At 41.1% G+C, this 18652-nt stretch overlaps 1 protein-coding gene across 1 annotated transcript in view; it reads right to left on the bottom strand.

Annotated features, from left to right (window-relative positions):
• TFDP1 (transcription factor Dp-1) overlaps positions 1-18652 on the bottom strand; it is a 51206-nt gene that overhangs the window by 6628 nt on the left and 25926 nt on the right. The window contains exons 4-8 of the mRNA XM_069970806.1: positions 13274-13371; positions 6726-6847; positions 6035-6200; positions 1526-1672; positions 165-233 (exon numbers count right to left, since the gene is read on the bottom strand). Of these exons, the coding sequence (XP_069826907.1) occupies positions 165-233; positions 1526-1672; positions 6035-6200; positions 6726-6847; positions 13274-13371 (602 nt within the window). The remainder of the gene's footprint in view (positions 1-164; positions 234-1525; positions 1673-6034; positions 6201-6725; positions 6848-13273; positions 13372-18652) is intronic.

Here is an 18652-nt window from a genome sequence, read left to right as displayed (position 1 = left end):
CATTTTGGTAGAACAGCTAGCAATATATATTTTATATATTTAAATATATATATATATATATATATATATATATATATATATATATATATATATATATATATATATATATATATATCTGTTATATACACAAATGACAAGCAGGTACCTATGCATGCCAACATTACCTGTAGTATAAGTTCCTGTAGCTGGGACTGTTTTTGTTTTATTCTTTCAAGACGTCTTTGTCTTTCAACCTGAAAAACAAAACAAACCTCTCTCATTATTATAGGTATCATCAAATTACAAACTATACTCATTACTGTGTAATGTATAACGTCTCTTAAAAGGTGCTGGACTAATGGCCGGGGCTTACATTTGTATATGCATTAGGCTGGCACAACCTCTCTGTCCTTCCTCCCCACCCTCCTCATCATTAGGAATACTCCAGGAACATTTACTGCTGTTTGAGCTTTGCACAGGTGTGTTAACAATCCAGCCCATGTTCATTATACACACAGGTGGGGAATAGGAAGCAATCTGCCTGGAGCATTCCTAATCATGAGTAGGGTGGGGAGGAGGGACAGAGAGGTTGTGCCAGCCTAACGCATACACAAATGTAAGCCCCGGCCGTTAGACAAAGCGCTGTAGGATTAAAAGTAAATTTTTAGCACAATAACTGCATCACCTGCCGAATGGACCCCAGGACAGATCTTGGATTAAAAGCAGCTATCCGAAGGTACAAGTGGTTTGGGGAGGTCAGATTGTGGGTACAGAGTAGCTTTAAGTATCTCATCAAAAAGCGTAGCAGAGGTAGACCACAGCACACTGAAGCGGACCCATCGACTCTATGGGCCTGAAGTAGTCACCATATTTCAGCCACTTCTTGCACACTTTATTAACTGGACTCAATAGGATAGTCTTCTGCCAAATATATTTATGTGCATATATAGGTATATAAATGTGCAGGAATTGGTATTAAAATAGTCACTTGATGACTAACTTTGGGCCATTAAGTTGACTGGGCCTGCGGCAGCATACATGACTACATCAGACATCAACTAAAAAAGAATATTGCAGGGGCAGGTGGGGGAAAGTCAACAATAACTGGCCCACATGAGAGCAACCCATAAGTGGCAACAGGTTGGTTAGTAAAACCCCATTTATTGGTTTTCTTGCCCAGTGGTGGAATGCTTTATTATATTCATGGTCTAAACAACCATTTTCTTGCAAAAACTGCACCACTGTTATGTGTGCTATTCCAATTCAGCTCCATTCACTTCAAAAAGGAACGGAGCTGGAAGGTTGTTCAAACCCTGGTCCTGGCAGTTTAATATTGCTAGCGATACTGACCCTCCCCTGATGCCTATTGTAATGTATATTCTCCTCAGAATTGATGATGTCTGTCAGAAGCCATGCAGTCACAGTTCCCTGCAGCACAGCCTTGGAATAACTGTCAAACAACTTTTGTTCTGAAAGCACAGATGTGTATAGGAAAGGTACGATGTTTAAATTTAAATAAAGATGAGAAATAATCACTAAGACATACCTCTAAATTTTGACATTCCTGAGCAGAGTTTGTTGGTAGACCAATCCACTTTATTTCCTTTTTTTCTTTAGAAATAATGTTCATAGCCATAAGCACATTTAAGGCATCATAAACACGACGTCTTATGTTCTTCTGGTCATACGCTTGCTGGAAAAAAAAAAAGTTTACAAATAAAGAAATAGAAGCTGGCCTTTAACATGCATGAAGAGTCAGAATGCACTTTTTAGGTTAGTCCAGTGACTAGAAAAGTTTGGACAACTCTTGGCACACTAAGACAATGTCCACACACCGTATAACAACGTCCTTTGCTTAGAAACCGCCATTGTCATACTGGCCAAACACCGGACAGAGTTTGTATGTTCCTGTGGTAGTCAAGAGCTCTGACAGCTGCAGGAACATTTATTTCCAAATGGCTAATTCAGGGTGTGTCTGCAAATCAATTAAGCATTGATTTCCATACAAACCACAGATGGACAGCATCCGTGTGTGCAGGAAAGATTCCACTAACAGCGCCTGTTATTAGAGGACATGCTTTTTTTTCGCATGGCCCCAGAGAACAACGGCCGTTATCGGTGCAGCGTGCGCATGGAACGGGTGGCATTACATTGATTTTTCTGCTGACAATCTTCTATGTTTATACTAAATTACAGGTATCTGACACTTAGCAGTTTTCCTTTGTGTGTGGTAAATATTTAGAGGTCAGACATGGCACAGATTTATCGTCTGTCAGCACCCGGAATCATCGTGGCCCCTCAAGAACTACCCACTCAGCCAGTGACTGAAGCTCTCAATTGCCTCACTCACCGATTGGCTGAGTGGCCATGACATCACAGGATTGGGAGCTCAGCAGGGGACCATAGGCAGTCTTGAAGTGCTGCATGGCCATGGGGACGGGTGAACAGGACTTTATTATAATCCCACCACCCCGTGTCCCTGCTGGATCTTTCACTGTTGCCCAGAATACCTTTTTAATTTCTGCCACTCTCTCTAGCGCACACACAGCCTGCCGCAGCCATAGTGCACCCACACAGCCTGCCAAAGCCATAGCGCGCACACAAAACCTACTGCAGCCAAAGCAAACACACACCAGCAGTCTGGTGCATCCACAGCGCACACACACACACACGGCCTGCTGCAGCCACAGTGCACGCACACGCACACACACACACACACACACACACACACACACACAGCAACGATTTCTCCCAAAGAAAAAACACCACATTGAGGACACAGGTTACTGCTACACTACTTATGGCTTCTTCTCCTTTTCTATATTACACAGGATACCTTCATATTACACTGCTGCTCATATACAGTCATCCAGGAAGAGATCACAGATCTCCCCCCACACAACAAACTGCCAAATAGTGACCTCCAGCTTTTCCCGACCCCCTCATCTAATAGAGCCAGTGCTTTATTACTGATATATGAAGGAAATGCTTCACCCTTTCTAACTAAATGTAATGTGAGAAAGTTTTTCTGGTTTTAATAAATAAGCTGCTTAGATAGATAAAACAACAAGGAACATTTATAAAAGTCATATGAAAATTCAATTACAGTGGTACCTTGGTTTAAGAGTAACTTGGTTTAAGAGATTTTGGTTTAAGAGCTCACTGTACTGGGTGGGAGCGTGAGTGGGGGAGGGACATGGTTTGCACTGGGAGGTCTACAGCACTGTATTCTGACCCAGAAAGTGTCCCTCACCTTCCAAATCATAGCAGATCCACTTCAGGCCGGGGCTTACATCAGGGGACAGGACTGTGGAGGTAATCTTTTCATAGCGCTCTCCCCGGACAGAGTGTGCTGCATTTATGTGCCTACATATGTTCTGCTCATTCTTTCTTTGGTTTAAGAGTGGATTTGGATTACCAGAATGGTCCCGGAACGAATTATGCTCGTAATACAAGGCACCACTGTATAAAATTTTGAAAGAATTTTTTTTTAAGCTGGAGAACATTTTTCCCGACTCCAGCCAAAACTAGCTCCGACTTTACAGCCCTGATCATCACTACTAAATACTGAACACCCACATACCATACAAAATACAGGTACACTATCACAATCCACAAATCTGTACATATGTACACAGCTTCCCAGGTAAATGACAACTTGCATAAACCTGTATGTGCTTAGTCTGAAGAAACAGTACAGAGATCCAGTGGTAGTATCCATGAAAAAGATGGAGCAAAAGACGGCACTTACCATGCATGGTATAGATCTTGAATGTTTGTTTAGGGAGGGAACATGGGGGAGATTTATCAAACATGGTGTAAAGTCAAACTGGCTCAGTCGCCCCTAGCAACCAGCAGTCAGATTCCACCTTTCATTCCTCACAGACTCTTTGGAAATTGAAAGGTGGAATCTGATTGGTTGCTAGGGGCAACTGAGCCAGTTTCACTTTACACCATGTTTGATAAATCTCCCCCCATGTTTAGATGCAGGGAAATATGTATGGGCAATCGTGGATTCGCGGCATTTGCCATTTCGTTTGGCCCTAACATCACCACAGTGCCCTGTCAATTTATACACAACTTTATCATTAAAGAGCAAAAATTTAAACAACCCCCAAACCTTAAAAATATTTAGACATGAGACAGGGAAACTAAACACAAGAAGCAAAGGATAGAAAAAGTATGAATTTCATTTAGCCCGTGTGTATGGATTCTAATAAATTCAATGTAACTGAACATAAAGAGACTTAACTATGTTTTTGTTCTCTTTTTGTAGGAGTACTCGGTCACCCACCACTGGCACTCACATTATGTGTAATAACTTTGTGATCAATGATTTGCTTACAAGTAAGACCTAGCAGCCTGTGTATGTGCACTTGTGTCTTTTTCTATGTTACACTGTCACCAATCTCACAGGCCAAAGGCTGGGAAACAGAGCCCCCTTAGGGACCTGACTAAAACTTGACTTCAATAACATAAAATATGTGCATAAACCAAAAGAAAAGTGAAAAACACAAACTCCCTGTACTCATGTTTACATTCTCTTACTACCAGTGACAATAACTGGTGTATCATTAGGCAGGAACACTTACCATATGAGTCCAGGGAGTTTTGGTTTAGTCTATGGACATATTTAAGAATATCTAATAAAAGTTGAGCTTTAGTTAGGTCCCTAAGGGGGCTTTGGCCTGAGGGATTGGTTAAAGTGTAACATAAAAAAACAAAAAAACAACAAAAAAAAAAAACACAAGATCGTATATACACACAGACTGCTAGGTCTTGCATGTGATCAAATCATTGATCACAGTTATTACAACAGTGCCTAATTCATTTCGTTTTTATGGTTACCAATTTAAAAAATAAAAGGGAATAAATTTTTACTAAATTTTTTGACATGTGACCAAAAATCTGGCATTGAATTAGTTTTAATTACGCCATTCACCAAGCGAAACTAAACAGATTTAGAGGGTTTTTTTTGTTTACATTTTACTTAAATGAGGAAAGGGGTGATTTGCATTATTGCACTGATCTGTGATCTTGGCACTCTGCTAATAAAGCCTAAGGGGGAATTCACCCTTACAGACGGGAAAGAATGTAATGGATTTGTTCCCCGTCCGGCATGATGTGTCAACATCATGCTGGCAGCAGAAAACTCTTTGAATTGCCGCAGCAGGGGAATGAATCCATTACATTCCTTCCCCATCCGTAACATTCACAAGTTTACGGACGTGTGAATGTAGCCTAAGGAAGGCTCATGGGGGGAAATTTATTAAACATGCACACGGTATACACTCGGAAAAAGGAGCAAAAAAATCTGCACCTCTTCCTGAATGTACGCTCTGCTACCCTGATGTGTGGGCAGGGGTGTGGCATGTGCCACTTAGTAAATCCGGAGTGAGGCATTGAGGCAGGGCATTAAGACTGCCATACTTTATAAATTCCCCTTCTTAGAAGTCTGCTTGGCAGCAACAGAGGCCTCTGGTTGCCCTTATAACCAATCAGAACCCCATAATTGCATTACATGTATGCTATTCAGGACCCTGACAGTTGCAGCACCAGTCATGAGCGGTATTAATCGTAGCATTTAAAGTGTTAAAACTGTCTCGATTGAAGGTCGATACCAGCAGCAGGGAAGTGTTCAGCTCACTCCATATGCAGTGACTGCCCAATTGCCATAACACCACATATGAGCGGTCACTATGGGTTTTTTTTTAGGACTACAATGTTTAAAGGGGCTGCAGTATTCGGCAATCATTTTGTAGCACCTATGTTGGGTATATAAGAAATTGTAAGAACAAAGTGGTGGACCACTTTGTTATTACAATTTCTTATATGTCTGTACTCAAACAGTGGGGACTAAAATATATCTTTAACTATTTTGGAGGACTGCACAGCCAATTTGTTTGTTCACCTATGTTGGGTAGACAGATTGGTGCTGTTCACTTTAATTACACTTAACTTTGCTTAAAACTAATACATTTTTTTCTGTAAGGGCTTATTAACTATGTAAGCTGCTCAGTTGCTGTCGAGGCAGGACCAATGTGAATCAACTTACCGATTCATTTGGTGATATGTGGTTATCAGTTGAACTAAATTCTGCTACAAGCTCATCAGCCACCTCATTGTAAGACGTTGTGCCCTTTTTCTGTACTTTTTCACAAACCTTCATTGAAAAGTGACGTAAGCCTTTGCCATTTTTCTCTCCTTTTTTATTCCTCTTCCTATATAAAAACAGATTTTTAAAGAGTTATGACTAACCTCAATAGCAGCGCATTACGGAAAACTTCTAAGACTAAGGATGAAGTGTTGATCTGTGGTGTTTTTAACAAAAATGTTCCGCCATTTGGCTAATAGAAGCCATATGAAATAGTACAATAAATTCATAGTTACATATCCAGTGTTATTTAAGGCAAAGCTCTCCCTCTGCCCCTCTTACCAGCGATTGATGGCTGGATACCAATCATGGACATACTCGCTTACCTGGCTGCGTCGAGGGAGCATGGGATGGTAAGCATGGGCTGTTTATTTATTTATTTTTTTTACCAGCACAGCAGACCTGGAAGCCTCTTATATGATCTACCAGCTACATCTCACACTTCAAATAAAACTTCAAGTGGCAGATGGAACTAAGACAACAACTTTATTTTTCACCTAATATATTAGGCTCTAAAGCCATTGAATCTAGCACTTTCAGGAAGTACAAACACCTACAAGAAACAAACACCTTGTGTATACAATTTGCTTACCCAGCAGACCACGGAGAGGAGTCTGTAACTTGGTTCTGTGAAACAAAGTGCGTGTTGGGAGTATGTGGACTTCCTAATAAAATAGTATTTGGCGCAGACTGTCTTTGTGGTGTGGTGATCACCTGTGATTGAAAGAAAAAGCATTGAAAATGTAGTTACATGTCAGATAAGCAAGGTAGACTGGGGCTCATCCACATCTAAATCTCGAAATATTTATGGCTCATCTAACATATAGCTTAAAAGATAGCATGAAGTCGCCTCACTCTAGGCAAGCTCTGACTGGATAAACCTTTAACACTCCACATAACACCAAGTTCATGGAAGCAAAGTGTTGAATTACAAGCTCTTTACAGGTCACTGAGCGGCAAACTACTCAGTCCAATCTGCAGAAGTGGCAAATCTAAAATTTAAACAATACCCCTTTACTGTATACAACAATCCAGAGTCTCCGGACCCCCTTGAACCTTGAGCCACAGACGTGTGTGCAGAGGTCTGCTTTAACCCCTTGATGCGGCAGTCAGTTTGGGTTTGCTATATGGTAAAAATGTTATATCCAAACAAAAGAATGCCCAAATAGTTCAGTCCTGAACGCACATAGAAATATATATTACACCAAAAAAAAGATCCACAAGGGATCAAAAAAGTGCAGGACAATCACAAATAAATATAATTGTATTCTTTATTTAGGTAATTTTAATTTAAAATACATACAAAAATGAATGAAAAAGATGAAAAGAGGTTGAGGGAATGAAACAGAACCAAATACATAAACTGGTGAGGGGACATAGAAAAATGTTTTTATGAGATCATATATTGCACATGCATGGAAGTTAATAAAGACTAAAATAACTGTGGCAATACAGGCACCCTCCACTGGGTAATGAATAATGTAAGCAGTAGTGATTAGCAGCGAAAGATAAAGTATACAAGGTAAAAAACCTATTTAAAGCTGCAGTTGCTGAATGAGCAACACACTCAGGTGAAATCATCAAAAAAATATATATACAAATACAAACTAGGAGGATGCGTGTATTGCAACAAGTCCCACACACCTACGCACCCTACGCACGTTTCGCGTGGCTCGCTTTTTCAAGGGATATGACAAATATCCCTTGACAAAGCGAGCCACGCGAAACGTGCGTAGGGTGAGTAGGTGTGTGGGACTTGTTGCAATACACGCATCCTCCTAGTTTGTATTTGTATATATATTTTTTTGATGATTTCACCTGAGTGTGTTGCTCATTCAGCAACTGCAGCTTTAAATAGGTTTTTTACCTTGTATACTTTATCTTTCGCTGCTAATCACTACTGCTTACATTATTCATTACCCAGTGGAGGGTGCCTGTATTGCCACAGTTATTTTAGTCTTTATTAACTTCCATGCATGTGCAATAAATGATCTCATAAAAACATTTTTCTATGTCCCCTCACCAATTTATGTATTTGGTTCTGTTTCATTCCCTCAACCTCTTCATCTTTTTCATTCATTTTTGTATGTACTTTAAATTAAAATTACCTAAATAAAGAATACAATTATATTTATTTGTGATTGTCCTGCACTTTTTTGATCCCTTGTGGATCTTTTTTTTGGTGTAAATGGTAAAAATTTTAATTAATCCTTGTCAGGTAATGGCCTAAAGTGAGACCCAACTTATCTGACATTTACGAAAACCTGTGGTATACACTCTAAGGGTATAATGTTCCCACTGAGCAAAACAGGCGGAATCCAGCCTGCCTCAGAGTCTCTATGAAATGGCTCTAGCAGCTTTCCTCTCAAAGAATTGACATGTAAATTCTTTGAGCGGAGGCGTGCGAGCCATCTCAGAGAGACACTGTATGACACTGAGGCAGCTGGAAGCTCCACCGCAGAATTCCACCTCTTTTACTCAGTGTGAACAGGCCCCAAGGTTGTTTTTTTTTGCCTTAAAACGTAACTACTAAGTGAAAGATCATTTTCACAGCACAGTATTCTGGTCAGAATTTATAAACCAAACGCAAAGTGTGGGGGTGTATTCATCTATACAAGTTCATTCTACCTCTGCACGACAGAAAACGCAGATGAAAAACTATAACTAAACTAAAACCTAAAACTAAATAAAGACTGTTAGTAGTTATTACATTACCATCTTATTTTTGTATGTTTTTAGATCTTTGTAGCACATTAAGCTATCCATCACTGACCTATTTCATAACCTTTTACCCAGGGCGTACAGCAACCTCTTTCTTAGAGGATATACTGTAATACTCTTACCCTGTTATCACACTAATCAGCATTATTTAGGCAAGAGTTAGTACTTTTTATTACTTATAAAACTTTTGTGAGCCTCCTCACAAATGTTCCTCCTCCTATCCCTGACCCTGCTTGGGACTCCAGCTGACTGTCAAGAATATAGAGAGATAAGGATGGGAGGGAGATGGCACTAAAGCCCTCAGCACTTCAGGAGTTTGAGACAACTTCTGACACTTTTCTACATTAAAGGGGTTCTCCAGGGCTACAAAAACATGGCCACTTTCTTCCAGAGACAGCCCCACTCATCTCCAGCTTGGGTGAGGTCTTGCTGCTCAGTTCCATTAAAGTGAATGAAGCTTAATTGCAAACCACATCTGAACTGGAGACAAGAGTCGTGTTGTCTGTGAAAGAAAGTGGCCATGTTTTTGTTGCACTGGATAACCCCTTTAAAAGTGAAAATACCAGTAAAAAAAATGTTCTCATAACTGTCTGCGCCAATGTGGTGATCCCAGTGGTGTGGTCGATCTTTCAAAGCGCCACCCAGTTCCCAGCTCAGCACCATTTCCTCCTTGTGCATCAGGCAGCTCTATGCACTGGAGGTGGGCCCAGCATCTACCAGTGTAATGATATCCCCTCTCCTGGGTGACACGCCGCCATTACAATCAAGCAGGTCTGCGTCACTGAGGGGAGGGGATATCATTACACTGGGGGTTGCTGAGCCCGCCTCCAGCACATAGAGCAGTCCTGTGCACAAGGAGCAAACAGCACAAAGAGTGGGAACTGGGCGGCGTTTGGAAAAATGGACTGCACCAATGGGATCACCATGACGGCGCCGACAGGGTCACGAAAAATAAATTGACTTCCAAGGTGGTACATTCACTTCAAACAAAGAGGGATATATGAAAGGTACCATGTGTCTCCTTACCCTAGCAGCTATCTAACAATGTCAGCAGTTTGAAATGTAAATTGCAGCTGACAGATGCACTGTGGTCCTGGCCCATTGCCATTACATTGATGTGGTCATTGGACCACTTTATCCATGTGCTCTAGTACTGTATGCACATTTGGATATGCCATGAACCAAGCCCACACACAGATGCAGATATAGTGCAGAACATACAGATGATGCAGTCATGAAACATAGATGTCAAAGAACTTGAATGTATGACAGCTGTTATCCAGTCTTACATACAACTTTTTACTCTGTTGAAAAAAAAATAAATAAACTGGTTTCAGACAGTTATATAGATTTGAAAATTACTTCTATTTAAAGATCTTAAATCTTCCAGTACTTATCAGCTGTTGTATGTCCTGCAGGAAGTGCTGTATTCTTTGCAGTCTGACAGCTTTCTGCTGTCCCCTCTGTCCATGACAGAATTGGTCTGTCCGGAGTAGTAGTAAATCTCCATAGAAACCTTCCCTGCTCTGGACAGTTCCTATCACGGACAGAGGTGGCAGCGGAGAGCAGTCTCAGACTGGAAAGAAAACACCACTTCTTGCAGGGCATACATCAGCTGATAAGTACTGAAAAGCTTTTTTTTTCTTCTAAATAGAAGTAATTGACAAGTCTGTATAAATTTCTGACACCAGGGGATTTGAAAGAAATTATATGTAACTTGACTTTGCAATTTTCTGAGGAAACAACTGACTTCTAGAGAAGCTCTTTGTGCCTAGTGCTATGCACTCCCACTGCTTAACTCAAAGAGTATGATAATACAAGGGGTGTCAAACATCACAGAAAGAGCAGAATGTATGTACAGATTAACATAACATTGCTGCAAACAAGGCTTCAAGTTCCCCATGATAAAAATTACAGATTAATGAAGAGCAAGGTTAATGTGGAACTGCAGATAATATCAGGAGTTATTTTAAGCTAGCTATCCCTTCGTTCCCCTCCTTAACTGGATAAATGCACTACTTACCATGACCCTATTAGATGCTGAGAGAGGATTTTTTTTTTTTTTTTATTATCTGCTTTAAGTCCAGGTGACCTCGTTCAGTGTTAGCTGCACAAAACCAGGTTAAGGCTGAAGCTACACACAGACTTTTCCATTAAGGCTGGGTTCACACTACGTATATTTCAGTCAGTATTGTGGTCCTCATATTGCAACCAAAACCAGGAGTGGATTAAAAACACAGAAAGGATCTGTTCACACAATGTTGAAATTGAGTGGATGGCCGCCATATAACAGTAAATAACTGCCATTATTTCAATACAACAGCCATTGTTTTAAAATAACAGCAAATATTTGCCATTAAATGGCGGCCATCCACTCAATTACAACATTATGTGAACAGATCCTGTGTATTCAATCCACTCCTGGTTTTGGTTGCAATATGAGGACCACAATACTGACTGAAATATACGTAGTGTGAACCCAGCCTTAAACTATGAAGCACCACTCGCAGTCCACAGGGGAGAAAAGTTGCATGCAACTTGGAGTACTTGTAACTGTGGAGACTTCAAAAATATCCATGTGCAGATGACACACATGCCGGTAGTGTGGGTTTCTGTGGAAACAACCCATGTGACATTGAGTCCCGTGCACAAATCCTACTGTAACTTAACAGGGCTTGTGCACGGAAGTTGCCAATGCATGGGATGTTTCCAAAACAAACCCTAAAGCTCCAGAGTCAGCATGCAAAGTTTTCAAAGTCACCACAGTGACAGGTATACTTTACAGTGTTTCTATATCCCTGCAGCTTGATAGATAAAATTGGAAAATCTTGCTCCAAGTCTGATTAGTCTCACCTTTTAAGCCTGTTTTACACAGGCGTATGGATACTTGTCCATAAGGGATTTGAAACTTAAAACTGTGTATGGGAATTTAAGCAGGACATTGAATTTCACTTAGGGAAAAACTTGCTAAATACATAAAAAGGGACTACACCTGCATGCATCTTTATTGTATTCTTATTTGAGAACTTTATTGAGCATTTTTCATTAGAATGCAACTGCATCATTAAGGTCAATGTGACACAATGTAACTTTTATATATCAGTCTGAGCTTCCAAAACATAGAAAAATACTTTAATTCTCTGGTGGAAAGACCCCTCCCATACCTGATCCTGCTTGACTGACCGCTGCAAAATAGCCCCAGGCAGGGTCAGGGATGGGAGAAAGGCAGAAGATCAGAAGCTTGGGAAAGCCTCTCTGAATAAAAGCATTTGTCTACATTTTTTAAGAACAGCTGAACATTTTGAAAGGTATGTTGTGTGTCCTTGACTTCATGGAACATGAATTGCAGCTGAGAGATTCACTTTGAAACATCTATATTTTGCATAGCCATGCCAATACCCCCATAGATTAACATTAGCTCCACATTATGGTCTACAAAACATGGATGTAATAAAGATGCAATATATGCTTTTGTGAAGGAGACCAAAAGCGCGAACACATGCTGCAGTTGAACTGTGTTAAAGGGGTTGTCCAGCGAAATCTTTAACTTTCAAATCAACTGATATCAGAAAGTTAGATTTGTAATTTACTTCTATTAAAAATTGCCAAGTCTTCCATACTTATTAGCTGCTATATGTCCTGCAAGTAATATTGTTTTAGTTTCAGTCTGACACAGTGCTCTCTGTTGACATCTCTGGCCGAGACAGGAACTCTGTCTTGGTTTTATATGAATGCCCATAGAAAACCTACTCCTGCTCTGGACAGTTCCTGTCTCGGCCAGAGATGTCAGCAGAGAGCACTGTGTCAGACTGAAAATAAAAGTTTCCTGCAGGACATACAGCACCTGATAAGTATTGGAAGACTTGAGATTTTTTAATAGAAGTAAACTACAACTCTATATAACTTTTTGACACTAGTTGATTTAAAAGAAAAAGATTTTCGCGCGACAACCTGGAAAAGAATAAGATGCTTGCTCTCACAGTTCTGCTACCACAGTGGTTATCTCAGTTCAGCAGCACCATGCACAGGCAGTCTTAGGATAGTTCACAGTGTGTGTTATGCAATATACACAATTTTATACTCCTGAAAAGGATAAAACATTCATTGAACGGATGCTGTTATATACCATAAAGCATTCTCATGGCAATACATTGTATGTTTTAAATGTAAAGCAATGTTTCTTTTTTGTGGACACAACAGCACGGACTACTATGTTATACTATATAGCAAAAAATCTAAAACCAAACCATTCAATATTATTAAGAGTACATTTCTTAATATTCTATGTTTAAGCAAATAACCAGCTAATGTTACCATGAACAGTGTGAACAAGTATAAAACAGTATAGGAGTAACAAATGTGTTATGTTTATTGCTATTAAGACACCATAAAAGTCACACTAAAAGAAAGTTTGCTTACCACTTGTTGAGAAATATTAACATTGGACTGTCCAAATGTTTTGGGCAATAGCTGTTTTCCGACAGAAGATGGATGAACAGCCAACAACGACACTACACCTACAAATTAACCAAAAATAATGACTGAAGACCTGATAGCAATTTATTCAAGTAGGAATTAATTTAACACCGGTTTGCACACATTAGGAATGACAGCGAGAGTACGTCCACATTACACATTGTATCGCCTGCCAGGAAATTCCCCTATTGAAAGGCCCCTATTTATGTTCAGGAGGCAAAGCCGAGCTGGATGTGTCAGGGCATCCATTATATCAGGAATGTACTCAGTTCTGTACAATTTTACCATTATAATGGATTACCTCCCTGGGTGAATACTAACATAATGAGACCCATTGCAGACATTTGCATTACTTTCTGCAACAAATCTGCCAGATATGGACACAAATTGACATTTCTAACTCACTCAGTAGCAAACTTGGGTTGCACATACTTTACACAGATTCTAAATCCATCTCTTTTTAATGTACCAGTTAGAGAGAAGCGCAACATAAGCATGCTTGAGTCCAATAGCTTAGCATTTGAATACCGGTGGCTAAAGACGTTGGATGCAGCCCTAGGGAGTCCTGGAAAATATGGATACAACCTAGGACTCTCTAGGGTTCCTTAGCCACCGGTATTCAAATCCAGTAACCAACACCGGGATTACAAAAACAATACATTTGCAAATGGTAAAAGTTCAAACACCCAGGGATTTTCTTTTTAAAAAGCTTTATATATATATAAACACTTTAGTGCCCATGGATAACTTATAAGCTGCTGCATGAATGCTAATAGGGATCAGTGTAGATCCCTTTAAAGGGGTTATCCAGCGCTACAAAAACATGGCCACTTTCTTCCAGAGACATTCCCACCCTTGTCTCCAGCTTGGGCGGGGTTTTGCTGCTCAGTTCCATTGAACTGAATGGAGCTTAATTGCAAACCGCAGCTGAACTGGAGACAAGAGTCGTGTTGTCTCTGAAAGAAAGTGGCCATGTTTTTGTAGCACTGGATAACCCCTTTAATTACTTGGACTATGTGAATGATTTGTACACCACACCCAGGTTAGGGTCCTTTTATACACACATAACTGACCAATTTATTAGGCCGAAGCCAGAAATGGATTTGAAAAGAGGAAAGATCCCAGTCTTCCCTTCATGACCTGTTCTCTGTTAATAGTCTGTTCCTTGCTTTGGCTTCAGAAATCTGTCAGATATCTGTGTGTGTAAAAGGACCTATTACACAAAGCTATAATTGTCCATATCTGCTACTGTCCGCTCTGTGCAATAGAGGCAGCAGTAGGTCGCTGCTATCTTCTGTGGGCAGCAAGTGCTCATCTGACAGGTTGGTGCTCTTTTGCTGTGAAGATCGGGCTGTGTAATAGGGTCCTTAGTGTCAGTAATTTACATCTCAGAATACCAGTGCAATATTCACTGTCATTTACAGTAATTTAACCTCAGATTATACTTCTTTGTTCTCGAATTTTTATCATTTTTCTAATTGAAACAGTCCTCCACCTTAAAGAAGCAGTTCACTTTTTTTTTTTTCGCCCCCCCCCCCCCGGGTAGCCGCTGTCATGTATACTTACAGAAGATGATCGGTGTCCCGTTCCAGTCGGTCAGTTCCCGTCCCGCGGTGCCGTTCAAATCGGGCGCTGTGACTCCTCTTCTCTCCCTTGTAATTTGAACGCCGGAAGTCACGCGCTTCCATAGCGAATGCATGGAAGCGAGTGACTTCCGGCGTATAATCACTGGTGAGAGAAGAGGGCTCGCAGCAGCCGGCGGACGTGAGCGCGCACGATTTGAACAGCACCGCGGGACGGGAACTGACCGACGGGAACGGGACACCGATCAGCTTCTGCAAGTATACATGACAGCGGCTACCCGGGGGGGGGGGCGAAAAAAAAAAAGTGAACTGCTTCTTTAACCCTATTTAGTCTGTTAATAATTTAAAAGTTTTTTATTGTCCCCGCTCTTCCTTCTTTCCTCCAGACTATGCAGATTTAGATCATTAAGTCTTTCCTGATATGTTTTAGTCTTTAAACCTTTCACCATTATTATACCAGCTCTATTTTATCAATTTCTTTTCATAGGGGAGGTCTTTAGCTGACATGAGATGAATCTACAGTATTGGTGAAGCGAAGGGGTTCACTATGCTCGGCCGGGTGCCCGGAAAAGCTGAATGCAGCTTTTCCAAGCACCTGGAGAGGAAATCAAAGGCAGCATTGTCTTCTGTGGGTGTTGTATGTTCTATATACACTTTCAATGTTTATTTGAAGCACTTGTGTTCTCAGGCTCAGTCACATGACCACTGTGTGTTTTCTTTACTTCCTGTGATGTCACTTTCCCTTTCTATTTCAGCTGGGTGGGAAATGCATCCACACTGATTTAGCCCCACCAACCCTTTTTTTCTGTGCGTATATAAGAGGGAAGAAAAGAACAGAGATCGAGAGAGCGGGAGGGAGAGGAAAAGACATTGACATGGTTGGAATATCAAATTCAACAGGGCTACTCTGGAGGAAGGAGGAACTGAGGAGCAAACGGGCACTGTCAGCGCTCGTTTGCTCTCTGCTCGCTACCGCCACTACTACACGTGGTGGCAGCGAGCAGGTAAGAGCCGGGGGGGGACACTGCCCGGGTGATCACTAGATCGTCCAGGTAGTCAATAGAATATAGCAACAGTCTGCTGCCACGGGCGACAGCAGCAGATTGCTGCTATATGAGTCGTTTGTCTTTCAACATGTTGAAAGACAAACTACTACAATAATCAGCCGACATCGTTCATGTCGGCTGATCGTTGCCTTCTACTACACAGGACGATTCCATGTAAAAGGGACTTAAAGCCTTCTGTAATTCTTACAGAGGTGGAAAGATTTTAGATGAATACAAACCAATTCCACAGAATGAACAGTACTCCCATCCAAGGGTGACCTTTAGTGTGAAACAAGGAGGGAAGTTGGCCTTTCGACATGTTGAAACGCAACAATCATGTTGATGGTGGCCTGCTGTCTGTTGCTTTGTGTACCGCTGCTGACTTCAGGGAGCGATCTAAGGATCATCTGAGCCGCTCCTCCCTAGTCGCTGTACATGTAATAGCACAGTCAGCAAGTGGGGAACAAGAAAAAAAAGAGAGCTGACAGGTCAGCACTCGCTTTCCCACCCCGCACAGGGAGCATAAACCAGACAAGGTACGGTTACACCGTGAAATATGATTACACAGCTTGACGCATGCTTGATACTGGGCATAGTACATGGATCACTTGTGCAGCCCTATACTTCTTTCATTCATCAGTCGCACATTACACAGGGCGATGTGCAGCTGACAAATAAGATTTTTAAACATGTAAAAATCCCTTGTCGGGCATATTACGAAGAGTCACAGAAATACTGGGTTTGGCAAGTCAACTTTGTAAGAGAACCCTTACTTCGAAACTGTAGGGCATTTCACAGAACAGACTATTTAAAAGGTCTTATATGGCAGTACCATGTTTTACATGGCATGCTCTGTAGGAATAAGGCTACGTTCACACAGAGCAAAAGGGGCGGATTACGCGAGGAAATATTTCCGCCTGAAATCAACTGACGCTGAATTCCGAGCAGAATATAAGCAGAATGTAAGCAGAATTCCTGCGTATTCCGCTAGGAAAGTGTTCAGCTCGTAAGCAGCTCTTGACAAATTCAGCGCGGAATACTCGAGGAATCCGCGCTGAATCCGCATGCATTCAGCGCTGAAATTCAGCGAGTATTTGGCGAGTAAACTAGACTATACCAGAATATATACTAGAATCATCCTCCCCCCCCCCTTTATTCCCCATTTCAGTGCGTAATTTCCGCTTGTATTCCGCGCTGAAACAGAAAATCAGAGACCCATTGGTTTGTATAGGCTTCCGCTAGCGGAAGAATGAACATGTTCATTCTTCTGGTGGAAAGCGGATTAGTTCAGTGCGGAAATTCCACCGTGTGAACTGCAGAGCAGAATTTCCATTCAACACAATGGAAATTAGCTCTGCACCTATTTTAACGGCTGAAATTTCAGCACTGATTCAGGGCAGAAATTTAGCTTGCTTTTGCTCTGTGTGAACGAGCCCTAAGTCCTGCATAAATGTCCTATGCAGAGTGGATTAGGTGATCTAAACAGCATTTTAAATTATAAGAATGTAAACACCGCTAGATCACCAAATAAACCAGAGGAATAATGTAAATTACAATTTCGCAATGAGATTTAGATTAGCATGGCTGCCAGCACACACATGCGGTAGACAGTGCCACTGTGTGGACAGATCCATTACTGTTAGTAAGCTCTTTAAACATCGCTGGAAATGTTTCGACAGCCAATAATCAGCCAGTGTAAAAGTTACAGTGATCAACAGGAAAACGTCCACTTAACGGTTGATAGCATGTTTTGTTCAGCCCTATAAATCATAGTTTATCTGCCACATATCTCGCTGTGTAAACAGGGGATGTGTGGCTGACAGTAATGCATTTAAAAGGCTGCACGGACAATACAGGGATTGTTCGGTGCAGCTTGGCCACTCGATTAGTTGTGCCATGTAGAGGCACTACAAATAAGCACTGATCGCTGTTAAAGACAGTCAAACATTGCACCATCTAAAAAAAGGACCCAAAAGTCATTATTTGTTTTCGCTCCCATCACCGACCTGCAGCCCTTTGTTTGGGGGGAAGCAAGCTTGCTCTTAGCTCCCTCGCTCCCCCCTCTGTTATACTAGCATTCGGTCTCTGCTTTGCTCCCCTTCCTAGTGCTAGGGTTGGCAAAAGACACTACCATGCACACTACTACGCTCTGCCCATCACTGGCTGGGGCGGACCACCACTACAGCCAGTTATTGTAAGGCTTTATTTAGATTTTCACAAACAAACCTGCTGCTGATGTGAACTAAGGGCTCAGCCACACTAGGGTTTTTCTTTGTTTCTAACGGATCCGTCCATATTAAACGGATGAGCATAAACTGATGAGCAGACTAATGCAAACCGATTGCAAAATGTTCATCTTTTTTTAATGGTCAGTTTGTATTTTGGCTTAAAAAACCTGACTTTTGTACATCAGTTTGCATCCGTTTGCATCAGTCAGCATCCATTTTTCTATCCGTTTATTTTCCTTCTTTGGTTTCTTGCTGCTTCTGCGCATGCTCCGTGCAAAAACGGATAAAAAAAAAAACGGATGTGAACGGAAATACCTTCTATTTTAGATCCGTCCTCATTGACTACAATGTAAAAAAAAAAACGGAAGTGCACTTTCTGTTCGTGATCAGTTTTTTTAAGCGGAAAGAAAAATACTGCAAACACTTTTTTCTTCCGTTCAAAAAAACGGATCTTGAACGGATTGA

This window comes from Dendropsophus ebraccatus, chromosome 5 (assembly GCF_027789765.1).
Source record: "Dendropsophus ebraccatus isolate aDenEbr1 chromosome 5, aDenEbr1.pat, whole genome shotgun sequence".
NCBI classification, from domain to species: Eukaryota; Metazoa; Chordata; class Amphibia; order Anura; family Hylidae; genus Dendropsophus; species Dendropsophus ebraccatus.
This window is presented reverse-complemented; position numbering and strand designations above follow the sequence as displayed.